This window comes from Pleurodeles waltl, chromosome 7 (genome assembly GCF_031143425.1).
Source record: "Pleurodeles waltl isolate 20211129_DDA chromosome 7, aPleWal1.hap1.20221129, whole genome shotgun sequence".
Taxonomy (NCBI): Eukaryota; Metazoa; Chordata; class Amphibia; order Caudata; family Salamandridae; genus Pleurodeles; species Pleurodeles waltl.
The window spans coordinates 996,983,092-997,006,755 of record NC_090446.1 but is presented as its reverse complement, the minus strand read 5'-3'; the positions used below and the strand labels follow the sequence as shown (position 1 = coordinate 997,006,755).

Here is a 23,664-nt window from a genome sequence, read left to right as displayed (position 1 = left end):
TTGTTGTCCCTCATGTGCTTACAGAGCTGTGTATTGATGGCCTTTTCAATGACCTTAGCTGGGAAGGGCAGCAGAGAGATCGGGCGGTAGTTCTTGAGGTCCAGGGGGTCGGTTATGGGTTTCTTCAGGAGCAGGCGGACCTCTGCATGCTTCCGGTCCTCGGGGAAGCTGGCTGTATCTATTGAACAGTTGAGTGTGGGGGTGGCAGAGCTCGGGTGGGATGGAGATCTTGGCTTTGTTGAAAATGTGGTGAGGACAGGGGTCCATAGGGGTTCCGGAGTGGATGTTGCTCATGATGGATCGGGTCTCGTCCATTATGAGGGTGGTCCAGCAGTGCAGGATCTGTGGCGGTAGGGAGGGTCGGAGCATCTTCGGGTCTGAAGCTGTCGCATATGTCTTTGATTTTTTGGTGGAAGAAGTTGGTTAGTCTGTCGCAGAGGTCTTGAGATGAAGGGATGTTTGCAGTTTACGATTGGGGTTTGGCAAACTCTTTGACCACGGCAAAGAGCTCTTCGGTGTTATGAGCGGTGGTGCTGATCCGGTCCTGCAGGGTGGCTTTCCTGGTGGCTTTGATGTGGTGGGGGGATTTTATGGCAGCTTTGAAGGCCTCGAAGTCTTCCAGGGACTTGCTGTTTCTCCATCTTTTCTCTAGCCGTCTGCAGGTGCACCTGGATTCCTGGGGTGCGGGTGAGAACCAGCCAGCCTTCTTGAAGTGGTTTTTGGCTGAGGTCTTACGGAGATGTGCTAGGTTGTTGGCGCATTCGGAGATCCATTGGTGGAAGTTCCGTGCTGAGATTTTAGCATCTGTGGTGAGGGGCGAGGGGCTGGGAGAATTGCTGAGTGTGTTGGTGAGCTGTTTCTCTGTGATCTGATTTCTGTTCGGGGCTCAGAGTGTGTGGAGGTGGATGGTCTGTGTGGTGATGGTGAAATTAATGCAGTGGTGGTCAGTCCAGTGAAGCGTGGACGTGTTGTCGATGGTGATGTTGTTGCTGGTGTAAAATATGGCGTCAAGTGTGTGTCCAGCGATGTGTGTTGGTGAGGTGACCAGTTATTTTAGTAGTATTATGGCATGGTTCTGGAGCAGGGAAGTAGTGTTAGTGTTGTTGCTGTTATCAATGTGGTAGTTGAGGTCGCCGAGAAGCAAGTAGTTAGTGAAGGCAAGAGCGTGCGGAGAAATGATGTCGACGAAACCGCTGAAGGCTGGGCGGGGCCGGGTGGCCTGTAGATGTGGGTGCCACAGAAGGTAAACTTGGGTTTGGCGTGCGTCTGGAAATGGAGGTGCTCCATGAGCGGGGAGTGTTCTGCTGTGTTGGTTGTCAGGCGGATGGTGGATTTGCGTACAATGGTCAGGCCACCGCCTGGACGAGAAAGCCAGTCTTTGCGGAGTAGTTTGTAGTCAATGGGGATGGCGATGCCCTGTGCAGATACTGGGTTTGTCCATGTTCCGGTGAGAAAGGTGATGTCCGGGAGGGTGGACTCTAGTAGGTCCCAGAGTTCCACAGCGTGTTTGTGGAGCGAGTGAATGTTGACAAGGATGCAGCTGAGGTTCTCCGGGTTGGTGTTCGATGGCTCAGTGGCGGGATGGTATGGTGCTTGGTGTAGGGTGAGGGTGTGGTGGCAGTAGAAGGAGAGCCATCCATGGGTGTCTCTGTGTGATGCAAAATGGCAGGCGGCGGAGCGTCCTATGTTCAACACGTAGAGGGTCTCTGTGTTGTGGCGATGGAAGATCAGAGGACCACAGTTCGTGGTGCTGGGGTTGGTTGAGGCGCGGATGGGCACAGATGGGCACAGATGGGCTTGTCTTTGGCGCACCGGTGGGGCAGCTGCCATTATAAACGAGAGGGAGGTGGAAAGGTCTGGTCAGCTGGGAGGCGAGAGGGTGAGAAAGCGCTTCGCAAGGAGGGAGGAGGGTGGGGCCGCAGAGGCAGCTGCAGCAGGGAACGGAACCTGGGGAGAGTGAAAGGCTGAAAGGAGAGAGAAAGAGATAAGAAAGAAAAAGAAAAGAAAAAATAAAGATGACAGAAAAATAGGTAAAAGTAAGAGTGACAGCAAGATACTTACATACAGATGGCCACTAGGCCACCAGGGATGAGGTGCAGGCGGGAGGCTACAGGTGGAGAAGGGCCTCAAACTGAGTCAGGCAGGCTTTCAGTTTAAACGCAGCAGAGTCAGCAGCAGCAACAAGGTGGAGCTGCACAGAGGAGAGTGAGCAGAGGCTGACCAGAAGGTCAGAGGAGTCGCCCCCCCCTTTTTAAAGAAAGCAAATAATAAAAAATGTATTAACACATTTACAGTACAGCACATATCTTAAAACATCTTAATTCCCCCAATGCCATCAGGAGGACCTCAGCAATAGTGGAAAAGCATTGCAAAGAATCCATGGGAAGCTACATGCAAATCCTTTAAACCTCGTTGAAATCTGTGGTACAGATTTCTGGTGGAAGCAGAAATCTGTACCACTATTACAAAAACCTCTGGCTGAACAAAGGGAAGAAACCATACAGAATTCCAGGTACCAACTGCTATTATTTTAATACTGCTGCTTATTTTGATAGCGCCATAGTTAGACGTTTTCTAAATTTGTGTTACTAAATCTTTTACATGAAGCCCAACATCAATCAATCAATCAGGGATTTGTAAAGCGCACTACCCACCCGTGATGTTAATGCTAATTAGAGATTAGTGAGGTGCTACTCTCATACTCATGAACGGTCATTGATTCTTTCCGATTGTTGATTTAATGTATTCAATTTCCTGTGCTCAAATTCTATTGCTATGGTTTTGTGTATTCTCTATTGAATTAATAATCCTTACTGCTTTGATTAAGCTTAGGTTCACGCGTCGATTCAATCAGCCTTTATTGTTTCTTTACATGTATCAATTGAACTTGAGAATAATATTTGTTTGTTTAGCATTGTTAATATAGGGAAATAAATATTTAACTTCTTAATAAACGGGTGTGGTAATTAATGGTCACATTATTCACAGAGTGTCTGCATTGGTTTTATAATGATGTATAGTGTATTGTTTGAAATTTAACTTGATGCTTTTGACATTTTATTTAAAGAAGATTCGGTTCATCGACCTATTGTATGACATCCGCTATCTAGTCTGTTGTGACTAAAATATAGCCGAGATTTCTGCTTTAACAACCTGCATTCTGAGGTGATGCGGCCATGCTCAATAATCGTCACTTACAATCCGGTTCTAGAGAAAGGAGTCATGCCTTCTATGGCGTAGTCTGCTGCTGATGAGAAAGGGTTTAAATAATGGGCGATGCAATGTGTAGCGTAATGAATAATTGAATGAATAAATAAACTAGTGCAGCGTAGGACCACAAACCGAATTACCCGGGCTGCGGAAACTACAGATTAAGTGTTAAAAGGGTCACATGAAAAAATTTTTCGGTATCTTTCTGAAAGTCGGGTGGGTTGTTTTAATACACATATCAATTTGTCATTTTTCTATTGTGTTCTGTAGAACAATGCAATGTCACCTTTAGCCACTCTGTACACCTAAGGCACCAGGCGACCAATGAGGAGATAGGACTCCAGTGGGTAGGATCTTTTTCCTCAAGAAACAGGATTATGGCTGGATCTACAATAGTTTCTCTGCATCATCCCGTGTCATATAATTTCTAGTTCTACTTCCTGTGCAGTCCTCTCCTGTACAGTCTCCAGGCCAGCCTCCTTGAAACACTCCATAGGTTGGTCCAACGATATACTTGAAATATAGCACATTCACCCAGAACAGCTCAGATAAGTCGTACGTGACTGTCAAAGAGCCCCAGCAGCACTCAACAATAAAAACAATTCCCTATAGAGCAAGTTATGCAGAACTCTGTACAACCAAAAAACATTGCACACACTAAAGGATGAGTGTAAACGTGCTCATAACAACACTGCCCACTAACACGTATCAACAGCCACACACAATCATGCATCCGTGTTCATTAGACAGAATTTTGAACATACAACAACAAAAGCTACCTGAAATATGCTATTTTACTGGATATTTAGGTATCAAAAAGTACTTGCTAATGTCAGCTACTTACCAATCACAGAACTACGTAATCTATTTGGTTAAGACTTCTGGTCTTATCCATCATAAAACCTAGAACTCATTAAAACAGACATGTATCCTAATGCTTGGATACCAGAAACCAAATCACAATTCTGTCTGAGATGGAAACATTTTGAAAGCCATACCACAGTCTAATGGCAGATGCTTCAATTACACACATTGTGTGCTATGCAACTGCTAAATACCAAGACTAACACATACAAATGGGCATTTTAGCATTTTTGTGTATTTACAAGGCAGTAGAAGAGACAGATCTTGCCTGTAACATACTGATAGCTATATTTCCCTTTGGAGCTGAACTCGGGCTTACAGCCTAAGAAGCCGGAGTCATCTCACCCAAGGTTCCCAAGAGCCTTCTGCGTGTGCTGAGAAGGGATAAGGTAGCTGGGCTGGGGTTTCGAGCATGCCAAAGAGTGATCAGCTACTCAATTTCTGTCCACAACACTCAGGTTTTAGGCCTGGATGGGACTAGAGACACTGTTAGAAGTGGATTGCCTCATCTTGTAGGATCCATGAATTTGAAGACTGGCACCTTGGTTTGTCTGACTACTGTAAATCCTTGCTGGAGAGCGTATGGTGACTACTGAAGTGCCTTGCAAGCCAAGCATCTCATCCAGAAGGTCACAAGCTCTAATACGCATTATTCATGTAAACCACGTCTTGAAAAGCCACAGTTGCCATTTTCTGTTAAGAGCGGGCATCTGGGTCAACCAAACTATAAAGGAGATTTAAGCCAGACAAGCAGAGATCCATTCTTTGCCTAGAAGATTCAACGGAGAGTGATGGTGAGTGAGGGACAGGTGTTGGTAAGCAACACCTGGGTGAGAAAACGCTTGGCAGATATACCTGCTGTAGGATAGAAAGGAAAAGAGACCTCCCTGAGTGCAAAGGACTTGACTTTCATACTGAAAAATGGACCACCGAGTGACTACTAGGGCTAGTTGGCTGGCTTCATGATCAAAGCCTCAGGGACAAAACAGGCTCCAACAACTTTGTACCCAGCACCAAAACTCTGCCTGCTGTGAGTGCTGACCTGCCAAAATGTTGCCACCCCAGTCCTGAACCCTTGGAAGTAAGCCTTAAGGTGGTCTGTCAGCACAGCTGTGCTCCCAACAGAACCAGTGCAGTATGATGAATCACCACCCAAAAATCCACATCTTAACTGCTGTGTGGCGCATCGCCGCACAAAAACTCTGCATCGGAACCACTGCATAACTCATCCCTGACAGTGCGAAGCACCCTCCATCAGCCCTTCACATCACAAGCCCCTCTTTGATAACATCCTTGACAAAAACGCAGGACTCTTGTTAGAAATGGAGTCTCTAGTTGGCAGTGGTTTGCATCCTGTCCAAGTAGGGACCCTCACTCTAGTCAGGGTAAAGGAGCCACACAGATAAAATAACCTCTGCTCACCCACTTGGTAGCTTGGTATGAGGAGACCAACACAACAAAAATCCAACATTCACAAGCAAAGATACACATTTTCAAAGATTAAATCTTAGTATAGTGCTTAGAAACACAATAGCTCCAACTGGGGCTATCAAGACATCATGACGGAGTCGTTTCAAACAGTCTGATGCCACTCGCAAGGTAGTGCGGGCCGGTCACAGAGTCGCATGGACCCCAGGTACAGTACCTGGAAAAATGATGAGGAAACAAAGACGTTGCATGGAGTCGAGGAGGTGAGGTGTCGGTGGAACTGGTGCGCCATCAGTTCTTTACTGCTAGGCGGGGAGGAAAGGTGTGGTCTCCTTACAGTTGCAGGAGAGGTGCATGCGATGTCAGGTGCAAGGTGCTGGTTCCTCGCGATTCGTCAGGGTCGATGAGCCCAGCAGGTCAAGATGCGAGGCATCAACTTTGAGGTGTCACGATTACACCACTGGGCCATGGGTGCTGCGGCAGAGTCGGGTGACTTGGATGTCAGGGACACGGTACTCAGGGGTCACGCTGTGGCAGGACTTCAGAGGTTCTGTGGCGGCATCAGGCCTGAGATGTCGGTTGTGGTTGTTGCACTCAGCGGCAGACAGCAGCAGCGACAGTTCCGAAGTCGCTCTGGAGTTAATGTGCTTGTTTCTTCTTGGTTACAATAGAACTCGCTCCCAAGCGCCCAGGAACTGGATTTGGCACCTCTTAGCAAGTCAGGACTCTCAGCAAGAGAGCCCAGGTGCTGGCACTTAAAGTCTTTGATGAGACTTCTTAATAGGAGGCTAGCTCAGTGCAAGCCCTTGGAGAAACTTTGGAAGGAGGATGTAGAAAGCAAAGTCCCATGACAGAAGTAGCAAGCAGCAGGCCAGCACAGCAAAGCAACAGGCACAGTGGCAGTCTCTCCTACAGCATCCAGCTCTTCTTCCTGGCAGAATGTCCTCAGTCCACAAGGATCCCATGTGGTGTCAGATCAACTACTTCAAAAAGAAGTCACTGTAGTACACAAGACCTTGCCTTTCCCTGCCCTGGCCCCAGACACATTCCAGGGGGGTTGGACAGCTTTATGTAAGGACAGACACAGCCCTATTCAGGTGCACATGTCAGCTTCTCCCACCACTCTAGCTCAGGAAGACCCATCAGGAAATGAAGGTCATACCTCAGCTCCCTTTGTGTGACTGTCTAGAGTGAACTCACAAACAGCCCAACTGTCATCCTGACCCAGACGTGTATTCCACAGACAGACAGGGGCATGGAATGGTTAAGCAAGAAAATGCCCACTTTCTAAAAGTGGCATTTTCAAACCTACAATTCAAAAACCAACTTCACTAAAATATGTATGTTTAAAGTGTGAGTTCAGAGACCCCAATCTCTATATCTCGACCTGCTCCCAATGGGAAATCACACTTAAAAGATATTTCAAAGTAATCCCCAAGTTACCCTAGTCCCGGGAAGAGTGAAAAATGAATTTAGCAGTCTTTCAGTATCAGAACATGTAAAACACACCAGTATATGTCCAACCTTCTACATGAACTACACACTGCCCATGTGGCTGCCTTGGGCCTACTTTAGGGGTGACTCACATGTAGTAAACATGAAGGTTTGTGCCTGGCAAGTGGGGGCACTTGCAAGGTTGACATGGCAGTTTAAGTTTAAAACTGCCCACACAGACTCTGTACTGGCAGGTCTGAGACATGTTTACAGGGCTACTAATGGTGGTGGCACAATCAGTGCTGCAGACCCACTAGTATCATTTAATTTACAGGCCCTGGGCACACATAGTGCACTTTACTAGGGACTTACTAGTAAATCAAATATGCCAATCATTGATACACCAATCACCAATATAATTTAGACAGGGGGCACTTGCACTTTAGCACTGGTCAGCAGTGGTAAAGTGCCCAGAGCCCTAAAGCCAGCAAAAATGAAATGCAGCACGCAGTCAAAAACGGGAGGTGAGAGGCAAACAGTTTGAGAATAAACCTGCAAAAAGGCCCATTTCCAACAATTCTGTACTGCAAGATGTTCAACTTCTTTGGAACAGCCAGTGCACAGTGCATCTTCAACACAGGATATGACAAGCCTCCCCCTCTTCTCCCCGCTAATAGCATCCTCAACAACTACTCAGGACCTTACATCGTAGCCTCACAGCTTCCCAGAATAGTTGCTACACTCACTACGCATCTCCACAGCAGGGCCTTGCATCGCCTCAGCTGCTTTACGCATCATAGACTCAGGAACTCGCAATGCTCCTCAACAAGCATATACGGTACTTTTGTTCAGCAAGGCCTAACTTGGTCCATGTAGCCAGCCCACACTCCATCGGGGTCTACCTGAACTTGTGACTTTGTCCTGGTCTGGCATGACCAGATAACCACAGTTGCCGCTTTGTGCCTCTAGGCACTATTTTCAGTTAAACTCTTTAAAACTGCACATCTCTGGTTCTACTGATTATATTCTTGTCATTTTGGCGTCAAATATTAAATTATTAATAATTAAATAATTATTGTTCTAAATTAGTGTGGGATTCTTCTTGTGTTGTATTTTCACCTTATTACAGATTGAATTGCTGCACAAATCATTTACACATTGCTTCTAGGTTAAGCCTGACTGCTTTGTGCCAAGCTACCAGAGGGTTAAGCATAGGTGAACTTGGCGTTTGCTTGTGCTTCACCCTGACAGAGATTGTGGTTTCTGCTTGGGTCGGGTTTTACCCCCCTTAATCAGTAACCGAATTTCCAACAGTCCTTGTGAGACTAATCTACTAAAAATGGATCTGTAATGCCATGGGATATGGATCATGGCAACATAATTTGTAATGAACTTGTGTGGCACTTTAGATGGTAAATCTGGAGGTTACTGACTGCATGTGAGTCTCTATGTTATCTATAAAGATAAAATAATACCTCCCCATGTTCTGGTCTTACTTTTGTAGCCCCCCCCCCACCCCTCTAGTTCCGCTCAACAGGTGTGCAGTGCACCATCCTTCGCCTTTGCCTACTGGTGAAAGAAAACTACATTGGTCCTGGTGCTCTAGTATTGACACCCAAGGGAAACTGGAGTACACAGGCTTCACCAACATTTACCGGTAAAGGTGGTTTGTTTTCTTCATAGAACACATCTATTGAGTGTGGAAGGCACTTAATATTATATGTACTAAGGTCCCTTCATGAAAAAATTCAATACACAAAAGAAACTACGTCGATAAATGCTGATGCAACATCCTTCACCATGAGATAACGACCGACTTACGAAGCGAAATCTGACAATCTTATACTCAACAAGAAAAAAATTATGCCTTCAGATGAAGGCTTTGTCCTGTACAATTTCGACAAAACAATCACAATTTCACACAACAGAACTCAATTAAACAGTTAATAAAAACACCATAAAGCCAGGCCTCACCAACAGGGGCAGCAGCAGGTCAGCGAAGTAGACAAATGCGGCCCCCACGGTGAATCCCACCGCTACGGGGAGGAAGGCGAAAGCCCCGTAATTTCCAGAGGACTCTGCCATCTCGATGGCGGGAGCAAGAAGGGACCAATAGGAAGCAGCCAGCATCACCTGGAACAGAGAAGCACAGAATACATTACCGAACAGCCAAAATGAAAACTCCACTCCACTGCAAAAGCGCCCGATTTATTCCTAGTATTATGTGTCCTTCTATTTTTTTCAAAAAGTTTTTTTTTCAATTTAAAAAATGCCTTTTTATGGCTTTAGTTTTTCACTCTATGCCATACCACAAGATGGATGTTTAACATCTGTGAAAAAACAAGAGGGTTGCGGTACATTTTATGGTCTTTTGCGTTTCTTGTGATTAGGTGTCACTTACAACCAGCTTTTAGCTGTTTTTGAAAGACCTCCCTACAGTGAGTTTAGGGCTCACCTACTGCTTACATCTGTTATTTTTTTGATGCCCGGAAGCTGCCATTTGCTGTCGGACAGCTCTGCTTTCCAAAAGATGCGTTTGTGCTCCTCTGTTGCTCTTTTGCTCCTAACCTCTCCCTTGTCCTCCCAGTGGAGAAGTGTGGCACAATGGTTCGAGCGGCAGACCCTGATGCAGAGAACTGGCCCGGGACCAGGGTTGGGCTCAATTCCCTTGGACCAGATAATTCTCGCCTCGTGCTTAATCTAATTAATGCGTCCCACTCTGTAACTCTGGGCAATAGCTTGCTTAATCTCCACAACGGCCCTCACAACGCTTGGATGCCAGGCTTCACCCTGGGGCTGTCCAGGAGTGGGCGCCTCACAGGGAAAAGCCAGGAGGGGCTCCACAGCGGTATGCGTACAGCGCCTTGAGACCCTAACGGGTGAGTAGTGCGCTATACAAGTGTTAAGTTTTACAGTTTACAGTTCACCCACTCTTTGTTGCTTCTATTCCCCGACCCGCCTGCTGCTCTGTTGTGCCCCACCCCTCACTGTCACTCTAATAATTAAAAAATATATATATGTTATTAAGGAAGGACCAGCAGCTGCCACTGCTGCCAGGCCATTCCGCTATTTCAAAAATGCTTTCACACAAAAAAAAATGCATTTTAGGTCTAGGTGGAGTTGGATCGGTACATTAAAAAAAATAGAAAATGGCACCAGTGTCATTTCGCTGGAGCGTGCATCCGTGGTGACATATGCAAATGCACGTTATCACAGTTGTGCGCCTACAGAATGAAGCAGCTACCGGTATTCTTGCTTTTTATCTTTTTTTGCCCATGCTGCACAGCATCAACAAAATGTATTTTGCTTTTTACAGATGCTGAGTACAGCATCAGCAACAAGTATTGGCAAAGAAAACAGGTCAACAAGGATTGAAGACTTTCTTGAGAAAGAACTAAATAGCTGTCCACAATCCATCTGCCTCTCCTATCACTTGTCGACTTTATGCTTGTCTTTGAGCCTGTACAGAGCTCTGTTGCCTTTTGGTTAGTGTTCACACTATAGAAATACCATGTACATAAATACATGCACACATTACTCCTTCTGTGGTTTGATAGAGCCGCCAATGGTTTCTTACTCTGTTCGGCCCTAGGTGAACGCCTACAGTATTGCAATTTCTTAACAGTGACTCCAATGGGCTGCTCTTCTGTTGTTCCCAGACATACTTCATGTGGCACTCCAATGTGCTGTTCTTTTGTTCCTCAGCAGTTACTCCTAGATAGACTCCACACACCCAAATACTACTCCCCAGTAGTTTGCCTGTGCTCCAAACGGTCTGTGTTGTCTTAAGATACTTCGTGAGGTCCATATAATGTAATGGATCTCACTAATAAACTTCATCAGGCTGTGTCTGCTTCCACACACTCTGCTGAAACTCATGTTTATGCACATTGACAACACGCTATGAACCCCTCAGATCATCGAACCCCAAGCACCTCACAAACCATGTCCTAGACAGGCCAGCTTACAACCAGAGGTGCACACAAACTAGCAATTACGCAGCATTAGTAGAGTTTAAGGGTGCGGCAAGGAAAGAGCTTCTACCTCCGCACCTGTATTTTGAGGCACAATGCTCTCTCTGTTTATGACTGTAAATCATGTTTGTTTTGATATTGGTGCATGCTTACAGCGACTCAGGGCGCTCACACAGAAACATGTCTGCACTGTATTAAACACCTAAACAAAGATAGTAGTAGGATGGGTCCTCACCATAGGTCCACTGCATTTGGTGGAGAGAGGAGAAAGACGGAGAGAGAGAGAGAATGCCCAGACGAAGGGTGAAAGGGGGAAGCGATTGATAGTCAGTTGGAGGGTGCAGAATTGCAGTGAAGAGATCTGTTTTTTTTATTTATTATTTCTTGACTTATTGTAGAGCAAGGGAGAGCTGTGGTGACGTGGGAGCTCGTTGAGGTGCTGGAAGGCATTACTGTTTTTGCGCAAATTCTGCAACTTTTGGCTTTATACCCACACAAGCGAGGAGATGCGTTTGTGCATGACCTCCAGAGAAGTGGAGTTTGGCAGTGAGATAGTATATTTTTAGTGCAAGGCCTTGTAGTTCACGGAGTAGAATCAGATTTTGATGCAAGCTCAAAGAGTGGCTAAAGTGGTTAAGTGTACGGTGATGTGGTCACATTTGCTTTGGCTTGCAGGTGTGTAGGGGCCTGTCAGCAGTGTGTTTTCACCACCAAGGAGAACAGGACGAGGGTCTTGATGGAGTGGATGGTCATGGGTGGCAGCAGGGATTCGATTCTGTGCTTGATGGTCATCTGGCCACAATGTAGGCTTTTGCTTTTTCTACTACTGGTGCCAGAAGAGCAGCCACCACACTTTGCATGTTGCAGTTAATCAGGGATCTGTGGTTCAAGGGGGCTGCAAATTATCTGCATGAACATTCCTGGGACAGAATGAGTTTTTGATGTACAGTAGAAATCCATGTTTTGGTGCCATTACAGAAGGGTGAGAGGTTTGATGTCATCAAACGATGTCAATCTGAGGTAGAGTAGTGTGCCATCGGCATACTGATGAAAGGAGAAGTCTTGTTGGGTGAACAGAACCCCTTAAGACTTGAAGAGGTCCACACATCAGGGTTGTAGGAGGCTGGACTGGCTTGTAGTGAGTACCAAGGGGTACTTGCACCTTGCACCAGGCCCAGTTATCCCTTATTAGTGTATAGGGGGTCTAGCAGCTTAGGCTGATAGATAATGGTAGCTTAGCAGAGCAGCTTAGGCTGAACTAGGAGACGTGTGAAGCTACTACAGTACCACTTAGTGTCATATGCACAATATCATAAGAAAACACAATACACAGTTATACTAAAAATAAAGGTACTTTATTTTTATGACAATATGCCAAAGTATCTTAGAGTGTACCCTCAGTGAGAGGATAGGAAAAATACACAAGATATATATACACAATAGCAAAAATATGCAGTATAGTCTTAGAAAACAGTGCAAACAATGTATAGTTACAATAGGATGCAATGGGGAAACATAGGGATAGGGGCAACACAAACCATATACTCCAAAAGTGGAATGCGAACCACGAATGGACCCCAAACCTATGTGACCTTGTAGAGGGTCGCTGGGACTATGAGAAAATAGTGACAGTTAGAAAAATAACCCTCCCCAAGACCCTGAAAAGTGAGTGCAAAGTGCACTAAAGTTCCCCTAAGGACAAAAGAGTCGTGTTAGAGGAATAATGCAGGAAAGACACAAACCAGCAATGCAACAACTGTGGATTTCCAATCTAGGGTACCTGTGGAACAAGGGGACCAAGTCCAAAAGTCACAAGCAAGTCGGAGATGGGCAGATGCCCAGGAAATGCCAGCTGCGGGTGCAAAGAAGCTTCGACTGGACAGAAGAAGCTGAGGTTTCTGCAGGAACGAAAAGGGCTAGAGACTTCCCCTTTGGTGGACGGATCCCTCTCGCCTTGGAGAGTCGTGCAGAAGTGTTTTCCCGCCGGAAGGACGCCAACAAGCCTTGCTACACGCAAATCGTGCGTTTGGCGTTTTTGGACGCTGCTGGGGCCCAGGAGGGACCAGGAGGTCGCAAATTGGACCTGCAGAGAGAGGGGACGTCGAGCAAGACAAAGAGCCCTCACTGAAGCAGGTAGCACCCGGAGAAGTGCCAGAAACAGGCACTACGAGGATGCGTGAAACGGTGCTCGCCGAAGTTGCACAAAGGAGTCCCACGTCGCCGGAGACCAACTTAGAAAGTCGTGCAATGCAGGTTAGAGTGCCGTGGACCCAGGCTTGGCTGTGCACGAAGGATTTCCGCCGGAAGTGCACAGGAGCCGGAGTAGCTGCAAAGTCGCGGTTCCCAGCAATGCAGCCCAGCGAGGTGAGGCAAGGACTTACCTCCACCAAACTTGGGCTGAAGAGTCACTGGACTGTGGGGGTCACTTGGACAGAGTCGCTGGATTCGAGGGACCTCGCTCGTCGTGCTGAGAGGAGACCCAAGGGACCGGTGAAGCAGCTTTTTGGTGCCTGCGGTTGCAGGGGGAAGATTCCGTCGACCCACGGGAGATTTCTTTGGAGCTTCTGGTGCAGAGAGGAGGCAGGCTACCCCCACAGCATGCACAAGCAGGAAAACAGTTGAGAAGGCGGCAGGATCAGCGTTACAGAGTTGCAGTAGTCGTCTTTGCTACTATGTTGCAGGTTTGCAGGCTTCCAGCGCGGTCAGCGGTCGTTTCCTTATCAGAAGGTGAAGAGGGAGATGCAGAGGAACTCGGATGAGCTCTTGCATTCGTTATCTAAAGTTTCCCCAGAGACAGAGACCCTAAATAGCCAGAAAAGAGGGTTTGGCTACCTAGGAGAGAGGAAAGGCTACTAACACCTGAAGGAGCCTATCACAAGGAGTCTCTGACGTCACCTGGTGGCACTGGCCACTCAGAGCAGCCCAGTGTGCCAGCAGCACCTCTGTTTCCAAGATGGCAGAGGTCTGGAGCACACTGGAGGAGCTCTGGACACCTCCCAGGGGAGGTGCAGGTCAGGGGAGTGGTCACTCCCCTTTCCTTTGTCCAGTTTCGCGCCAGAGCAGGGGCTAAGGGGTCCCTGAACCGGTGTAGACTGGCTTATGCAGAATTGGGCACATCTGTGCCCAACAAAGCATTTCCAGAGGCTGGGGGAGGCTACTCCTCCCCTGCCTTCACACCATTTTCCAAAGGGAGAGGGTGTCACACCCTCTCTCAGAGGAAGTTCTTTGTTCTGCCATCCTGGGCCAGGCCTGGCTGGACCCCAGGAGGGCAGCTGCCTGTCTGAGGGGTTGGCAGCAGCAGCAGCTGCAGTGAAACCCCAGGAAGGGCAGTCTGGCAGTACCAGGGTCTGTGCTACAGACCACTGGGATCATGGATTTGTACCAACAATGCCAGGATGGCATAGAGGGGGCAATTCCATGATCATAGACATGTTACATGGCCATATTCGGAGTTACCATGGTGAAGCTACATATAGGTAGTGACCTATATGTAGTGCACGCGTGTAATGGTGTCCCCGCACTCACAAAGTTCAGTGAATTGGCTCTGAACAATGTGGGGGCACCTTGGCTAGTGCCAGGGTGCCCTCACACTAAGTAACTTTGCACCTAACCTTTACCAGGTAAAGGTTAGATATATAGGTGACTTATAAGTTACTTAAGTGCAGTGTAAAATGGCTGTGAAATAACGTGGACGTTATTTCACTCAGGCTGCAGTGGCAGGCCTGTGTAAGAATTGTCAGAGCTCCCTATGGGTGGCAAAAGAAATGCTGCAGCCCATAGGGATCTCCTGGAACCCCAATACCCTGGGTACCTCAGTACCATATACTAGGGAATTATAAGGGTGTTCCAGTAAGCCAATGTAAATTGGAAAAAATGGTCACTAGCCTGTCAGTGACAATTTGAAAGTAATGAGAGAGCATAACCACTGAGGTTCTGGTTAGCAGAGCCTCAGTGAGACAGTTAGGCACCACACAGGGAACATATACATGCACACCTATGAGCACTGGGGCCCTGTGTGACAGGGTCCCAGTGACACATACATATAGGCCACAAACCTATGAGCACTGGGGTCCTGACCAGCAGGATCCCAGTGACACATAACAACCATACTGAAAACATAGTGTTTTCACTATGAGCACTGAGGCCTGGCTATCAGGATCCCAGTGAGACAGTGAAAACAGTGACAAACACCCTGACATACACTCACAAACAGGCCAAAAGTGGGGGTAACAAGGCTAGAAAGAGGCTACCTTCTCACAAGGGTCAAATTCATAAAGATGAGAATAGAGCTCAATCCTCAGAATACAGCATACCCATGACAATGACCAAACCACTCGCCCCTGATCCATCGGCGAATTGGGAATGTTTGGAAACTCACAGGGCAACCATTAGCACAATATATAACTGATCATTTGGATGTAAATGGAAAACTAGAATGTTCAGAGCTGGCACATTGGTGCTTTTCGTAAAAACAAAAACCTTACATAAAAAAAAAGGAAAACCCTCCATTCTTGGAATTAAAGAGGGTACTTTCAAAAGTCAAAGAAAAGGATAAAACAGAACTTCAGACAAAAATACTTTATGCCTTCAAAACGCCGAAAACGTAAAGAGAAATGACTGAACCAGCTTCTGTCATCGCTTTCCTGAGCCCACGTTCCCTTTGAGATGTGTCATCCCTCTTCTGCAGGCGCAGGAGGCTGGTGTTATATTCCAAGGCCTCTACACTTTTATCCAGAGCATTACTTGTTTAATTGTTCTCCTTTTATGATTCTTTCAAAGGCTTTTGCTCACATATTATCTTTTCTCTTTAAATTGGACTTGGTCTTGTTCTGCTAATTTTCAGCCTCGGCAACAGGAGAGATTTGTCAAAAGACCTCTTGTGTACCCTGCCAAACACTTACAATGGGATTGGAGCACTCCCACTACTTGATAATGGTTAGCTTTATTGCAGCTCCGATTTGCTTATTTCTTATTAAATAGCTTGCCTTCCTCTTCTTGTATTTGTCCCTCCCCTGAACTATTTCCTCTTTGTCATCCTTTTGGCTGACTGACTTGTATCCCTCCACTGTTCATATTTAGGAAACTACTTTTTTCGGCTCCATCTCTATCAAATACTGAGTCCTGGATGCTCTCCCTTTGCCCCCTATTGCCTTGCTATCCTTCACATAAAGTGTTTTAATTTTCATTACTTTTTGTCTGGAAAGCACAGCAGCTGCCACTTTCTGCCAGGACATTATGCACTCCAAAAAGTGCTTTTGCATGCCTCTGTTGCTCCCCTTCCCCTAACAATGGCCCATTGCTTATGCCCACAACTCCACACTCACTCCTTCATTGCTCCCCACACCTCACAGTCCTTTAAATTAAATGTTTTTATATATTTTATTTTTTTGGAGAGACCAGTAGCTGACATTTCCCAACCGGTTGCTCTGCATCTCTCACACATTTTCACACAAATAAAATGTATTAAACAAAAAATACAATCCAAGTGGCTTCTGCAATCTTGGATCAGTAAATAAAAGAATTTTGTAGGCACACCCATGCCTAGCGATACAAGCAAAAGTTACCATGCAACATATGCCTTTTACATTTTTTCCTTATTTTTTGCCGATGCTGAACGGCATCAACAAAACTGGCAAAGTCAAAAGGCAAACAATGTGACCTCTACTGGTTTTGCCAAATCTTGTTTTATCTATGTTACCTTTTGTCTTTCCTGTGTGTCTATACAATATGAGGACTGTGGATTGTAGTCAGAGCACAGTTGAACAGAGTCAGAGTGCTATGTGATGCATTGGGAATGCTTCGGTGCAATACAATTATAATAAAGTGCACTGTGAAAACACTAGGAGAATGAGCATTGTTGCAAGCTGCAAATGCACAGTTGGTGTATGTGCTTTGAGTGTTACTCAATGCAAAATGTTGCCAGGTCCAAGGAGACTCCTGCGTGTAGCTTTGTGGCTGCTCTGTGGTATAATGTGTATTGTGTGGAGCATAGTGAATGTCTAGATGCGCTCCAAAGGGCTCTCTCAATTTCAAAGTCTTTCGAAGGAGATGCCAAGAGTTCTGGAAATCCATGCTTGTAGGAAGGCTATGCAGGAATTGGGATTTTTTTCTGTGATCTTTGGTAAACCAAAAATCCTCAGGTTGTCCCTTATATTCCTGTCTTCTAATTCAGTCACTTCATTTTGTAGGGATTCGATCTTCTTTGATAGGCTGTTTGACTTCTCCAGCACATTTTGTGTCATCAGACCTGCTTATTCTAGATTCAGCTTCTACTATGTTGCAGAGTTGTCTTGTCACCTCTGAGGCCCTTCATTTCATTTTGTAGGATGTTGATGTTGGTTTTTGTACTTTGAGTTACTTCATAGAGAGAGTTCAGGGGAAGTAGGATTATCTGCTTGTTAGCGGGGGATTCAAGTTTATTCAGGTTTTCCCTTGATAGGCAAGTCTGGGATCAGCTGTTCTTGGATCCTTTTTGCCTAACCTTCTATTGCTTGAATTCCTTAACATCCCTGTCTTCTTTGATGCTGTAAAGCAAGTGATCATGTAATAAGATTAGGACTGTACAACTAATATTGTTGGTTGAGGGTAGGAAGGTGGGAGATTGCCAATTGGTGTTAATTGTTGATGATGCCTTCTGTAGCCTCTGTCAGTATTATGACTAACTGTCACTGGTGCCAGATTTAAGTTTAAGCTGAAGATGTAAAATAGTCTAAGAGGATCTGCGATGATTTTGCAATCTGTGGGTTGCAAAGTGTATCACTATTAAGATAGCATACTGGTACCAATATTTTGAAGTAACAAAGTTATCGGATTGACTTACTGTTCCATTGTGTTGTGCTGATGAACTACTTAGCTACATAGTGATTGCCACATCCATAGTAGTACATCTACTTCATGTACAGAGAATGGTGCAGCCACTAAACAGGGTCAAAACATCAACTGTTTACGGGCCTACCCAGATCATTCAATGTTGGCTATTGCAACTCAAATGTTCTTTGCATTTTGTTTGTAATATTTTTCATCCTTGAGTTTGGCCCTTGTTTTGTACATATTATTATAAATATATTTGTTTATTTTTGTACCTTCTTTTTATTTATTTCTTATGGGCGACTGATCTTCACTTCTTACTGTGCAGTCTCTTGGAAAACCTTTGGTTTATTTGATTAGTCTCCTGTAATCTTCTGTTGCAATACATATTGAAATATTCATAATTTCGGCTGTACATTTCTTTTGGGTGTACAAATGATTGACGTAATTATGTTTGGTTTCTGAAAACAAGGACAACAATATTGTTTTTTGCAAAACAGAGATCCTGGTAGAACGCTTTATTTTTTGCTTTACTACCCTTGTACTAGGGATTACAGGGTGCCCCATTTTTGGCTACTTTTTGAGCTGCAGATGTGTAGCAAGGGTTTGATTTTCCAGTACATTATTACATCTGAAAGGAGTTCTTTGGTCCTGTTTCCATTTCTCTTATCCATTGGACATGTCCGAAAAGGTTAACCTATCATTCAGAGAGAAGTATATTGAGAGACTAATTAGGGGCTCAACTTTTTTAAATTCTGTCTCAAATTTGATGGATAATGTATTATGTATGATTAATGATGTATTATGGCAGAATATGGAGAAAGTTGAAAAACTAAATAAAAACTGATAAGGACACAATTACAAGGGCACCTTATGACATAATACCTTCAAACCAACAGCATTTCTTTAGGATTACAGGTCCGTAGCAAACCAGCTGTATTTGTGGATGACCCCAAATACAGAGAAAATTTCAGTTTTGAGGGAAATAACTGTTCAAGACATTGGATGGTGCTGGGCATTGATACTGCATAAGAACACATGGAATAAACTTGAAAAGGAAATAGCTGACTAAGAGCCAGATGTAGCAATTTCCGATTTGGAAATTTCGAGTCGGCGCGACTCGCAATTTCCGAATCGCAAAATCGGATGCAGAACAGTGTCTCAGACACCGTCTGCGAATCACAATGGGGACGCAAAGACCCACCTCATTAATATTAATGAGGTGGGTCGCATTTTGCGACCCCATTGCGATTCCCTGCACCCACAGGGATGGTGGCCTGCTGGAGACAGCAGACTTCCATGTCTGTGACTGCTTTTTAAATAAAGCAGTTCTTTTGTATTGCAGCCCGTTTTCCTTAAAGGAAAACGAGTTGCAATACAAAAAACATAACAAAACCATTTGGTTACGTTTTTTCAGAGTAGGCAGTGATCCGTTGGACCACTGCCTGCTCTGAAAAAAACATTTATGGCAACATTCACAGAGGTGAAGGGGTCCCTATGGGACCCCTTCCCTTTTGCAAATGGGTTACCACCAGTGTGACACTGGTGGTAACTGCGAACTGCTTTGCGACCGCGTTCGTGGTCACAAAGCAATTATTCATCGCGGTGCGAGTCGCAAATAGGAAGGGAACACCCCTTCCTATCTGTGAGTCGCATTCCCATTTTGTGAGTCGGTACTGACTCGCAAAATGGGAATGAGCATCGCGATGTGCGTTTTGCATGGCGCAAACTGTGATTTTCGCAGTTTGCGCCATGAAAAACGCTATCTACATCTGGCCCCATGTGAGAGAGATCCTAGATGATCAGGCCCTGACTAATGCTGAAGAGACTCTGACAGCCCTAAGCAAAACAGTTACTGAACTTAGAATGGCCACACAATAAAGAAAACTACACAAAATAGCAAAGAGTATAGAGAATTATGACAAAAACGTAACCTATCTGTATTTGACAGATGGTTACCAAGACAGTAAGGGTAGATTTGTCCTCTGATGAAGACAATATCCCTGGAAGGGAGTTACCTTTTCAGATTCATCAGCCCCTGCCTACTCTGAACCCACTACTAGCGCTCTCATACACACCAGTAGGGCCTAAAACCCCGAGCAATCAATGTTTAAGAACAAGACACAAAGGAACAATGGCCACCAGGGAAAGGATCAACTAGGGGTTTCCAGGGATGAGGCTAGGTTCGGGCAGGGGACGGGGCAACATTACCTATGGTAATACGTAGACTACCACCCTCCCGCCGATACCCACTCTGCACCAACACCTATCTTCAATCTGTCATGGTATAGACTGACCCAAAATGACATTTCAGTCCTCAACAGAGGATTGGGGTTCATCCCTACCAACAGACCTGATACCTTTCGAGTGGAATTAGAATTACAGAAAGTTTATAGAAAACTCTGATTGAGATTTTTTTTCTTAACAACTCATGTGAAGGCAATGCCTCAATTACGTCCTCCTTCCAACTTTAACCCACCCTGTAATTACGTTCATGATGAAATAATCATTTTAGAGAAAGTTGTGACCAAGGAAGTGGATAAACTTCAGAATACTCGGAAATATGTTCCCTTCAACATGACTTTTGAGGAGAGGATAGCACTGACCACGCTTGCATGTAATCAGGATATTGTAATTAAAACCGATGACAAGGGTGGTGGTATTGTTGTACAAAATAAGGAGGCACGCTGTGCAGAGGTTATGAGACAATTGACAGTGGAGGAACACTATACTAAGCTCAGAGGGGATCGCACGCCAGAAGTCATATCTCTTATTAAGAACATAACTGATGGAGGGTTGGAGGCATATTTACTTTCAGAGCAGGAGCACCGGTTTCTGAACGTGTCTCATTCCAGGATGCCAGTGTTATATACCCTCCACAAAATACACAAAAGCATAACTAGGCCCCCAGGACGGCCAACTGTATCTGGCTGTGGTTCCCTTTTGGAATCCATATGCCATTTTGTGGATATCTTCCTGAAGTCATTTGTGCCGCTCACATGTTCCTATGTTCGGAACAGAATGGATTTCATTGGGCAGATAGAGGAAGAATCCTTCAATAACTCCACCCAATTCAAAGGGACAATGGTTATCCAGGCTTTATATACTAATATTCCACAGAAAGCTGTCCGGAGGGTAATAAAAAGAGCTCTAGACACCAGGGACTTACTCCACTAGATACCCACCACATCTGTGGTTGATTTGACCGAGATTGTCCTAGAAAAGAATTACTTTAAATTCCTTGACAATTACTATTACCAAAGAAAGGGTTTGGCTGTGGGAGCAGGTTTCGTTCCAATCTGGCAAACCTGTTTATGGATGATTTTGAAAATACATACGTATTTATTAGCACCAACCCCTTTCACTCCAACACCATCCAGTGGTGCTGATACATCAATGATGTTTTTCTAATACGGGAAGGGATGGAGGTGGCACTTCAGAAACTATGCTCATGGATAAATACATGTTCCTCTGACAGATAATTCACTTTGGAACACAGTACCTCTCACATTTCCTTCTCTGACCTTACCATACGAACAGAGAATGGGTTACTATACGCCTTGCTCACAGAGAGAACTTCCTTTTTGTTGTACTCAGTCATCAAACCAGAGAACTTTCTGACAACCTCCCTTTTGGACAGTTCCTCAGGGTGTATAGTAATTGTTACAAGAAAGAGGGTTATTTTAGGGTGTCATATTTGCTCATCTCTCATCTAGAAGAGCGAGGCTATCCCACAGGGTTACTTAAAATATCCAGAAAAAGAGCTTGTTACGTTCTTAGGGACTATCTGCTCACTCCCAAAATTCACAATGAGACAGCAGATCAGATAACTTTTATTAGTACCTTTAACACCAATAGCACTGCCATACACAACATCATTTTGCAACACTAGCACATAATAAGGGACACCATCCGGCACAAGGAGCAACCATTGTGTTCTTTTAAGAGGGGATCCAATATAAAGGACAGACTGGTTAGAGCAGCATTACACAATAACAAAACTCCCAGTATTCAGTCACAATGGGGATTTCCACCTATAAAAGGCAACTTTAAATGTGTGGGCACTGTGTGGCTTGTCAACCATGTATTGAAGCTAAAATATTTACCAATGGCACTGTATCACATACTTTGAATGCTTTTTCTGGCCGTAACTCACAAAACGGTGTGTATGCAATATGGTGCCCCTGATGAAAAATCTACATTGGACAGAGCACTCAAAAGGTCAAATTACGAATCCTACAATATAGAAGTCAAATCAACTGCAGGACCTATGGGGCACCCTTGGTCGATCATTACATGGAATATTGACATACTGCAAACCGGATTCGCTGGCAAGTGGTGGAAACTTGGAAACAAGATATGAGGGGAGGTGACCCAAGCAACAGACTACTAGCACTGGAATGCTGTTGGATGTAAAAAGTGAAATTGATCGAGAAAGGTCTCAACAACCAGGTGAATGGAGTCCGTTTATTACACATGCACAATTAATTTGTGACCATTTATTCAAAGCACTGGTGATGCATTGTCAAATGACGGTTTGTTCTACCATGTCTGTGAACTTAACATTGTCTGTATAAGAACACATATAGATATATAGGGTTTAATATTTTTTTCCTTCTCCATGTTTGAGAAACACCACATGCATGAGCCACTACACCCTGACAGATGAAGGGTGTGTTCTCTTCTCTCATCTGTATGGCTTCCTCTGTTCTATCCTGACATTTGGAAGTCCCTATCTATTAAGCATGGTCACTCCTGATGGGTATATGTTACATCATGAGAGAAATCATCAGTGTATGTTGTGTTTATATAATCAGAACTTGTGGTCTTTATTTCATTTTCCTCTTGAGATGGAGAAGGCAGTTTGATACTTGTCCAATGGGGTTCACCATAACTTACACCTACTATCACGGTAGAGTTGTGGCTTTGTCATTGTTTTGTTTCATTAGGAACTGCGAGGACATTCTGGGACTTGTAAAATGGGCTTAGTCACAAATAAGACCTACTTCCATGGTCTAGTTGTTGCACATTTTACACATAGAGGTCACATGGACATGGCTTACGTGTTCTTTTTAGTAGCAGGCATTTGAAGCCTTCGCTAGAGATCTTGATGCGGATGGGATGCTGTTCATTGCCATCGATGATCAGTGGTAAGTGAGATGATTGAATAATGGGTTTGCTGGACATGGGGTTTTGTAAAAGCTATTTTATCAGTACACCCACTTAGCTGAAACATTGGTTTGTCAATATGTATTGCTTAGCCATGTTCTGTACCACGCGTTTTGAAAACATGTGAAGGATGGGGTTTTCAAGATTTTCTAGACCTCATGAGCAAGTCAGTATGGCTCGGTCTGGGGGGATTTAAGAACTGTTTCAGATATTCTTTGTACTGCCCGTTCGCGAGACAGATTTTTTTGTTCTGAGCATGTTGGTTCAGCCTGGAGGGTGCTTCTCTCTTGCCCACTTGGGTGGTTTGAGGCATCGATACGGGACTGAGGGGGTCCATATGTTCAGTGCAACCTCTGTCCAGTAGTATGGGTTCTCTTGGCACCATCCGTGGATCTGTTAACATTTGGGGTTTTCGCCACATAGCTTACTTAACCCAGCGTGATTTAAAGAGGTTTGCTGACAATGGCTTGCTTTCCTTACATTATGTGGTGGCTGATCAATTCTCTTTAGCAGGTTGGAAGTTTGTTGTTGTGTCTGCACCTTGCACATGGTATACAAGGCTAATGCATTGCCAGCATGGTATTGTTCATTTTCGTTTTGGTTAGAATCTCTTTATTAGGGTTTGAACAAGAATTATAAGTCAGTGCCAAAACCATATAAGAACAAAATAATATGGGGCAGGTTCTCATGCAGAGAAGAGATACGTTAGTGCAAGAAAAACGCTGTAATTGCCACAGTCTCCACTCAAACATGAGCAAGGCGGCAGGAATGGCTGACA

General features: G+C 44.9%; 1 protein-coding gene across 2 annotated transcripts in view; it reads right to left on the bottom strand.

Annotated features, from left to right (window-relative positions):
* SLC39A11 (solute carrier family 39 member 11) overlaps nt 1–23,664 on the bottom strand; it is a 1,676,832-nt gene that overhangs the window by 1,361,715 nt on the left and 291,453 nt on the right. For both annotated transcript variants that reach the window (XM_069199826.1, XM_069199827.1), the window contains exon 4: nt 8,911–9,069. In XM_069199826.1, coding sequence (XP_069055927.1) covers nt 8,911–9,069 — 159 coding nt within the window. The remainder of the gene's footprint in view (nt 1–8,910; nt 9,070–23,664) is intronic.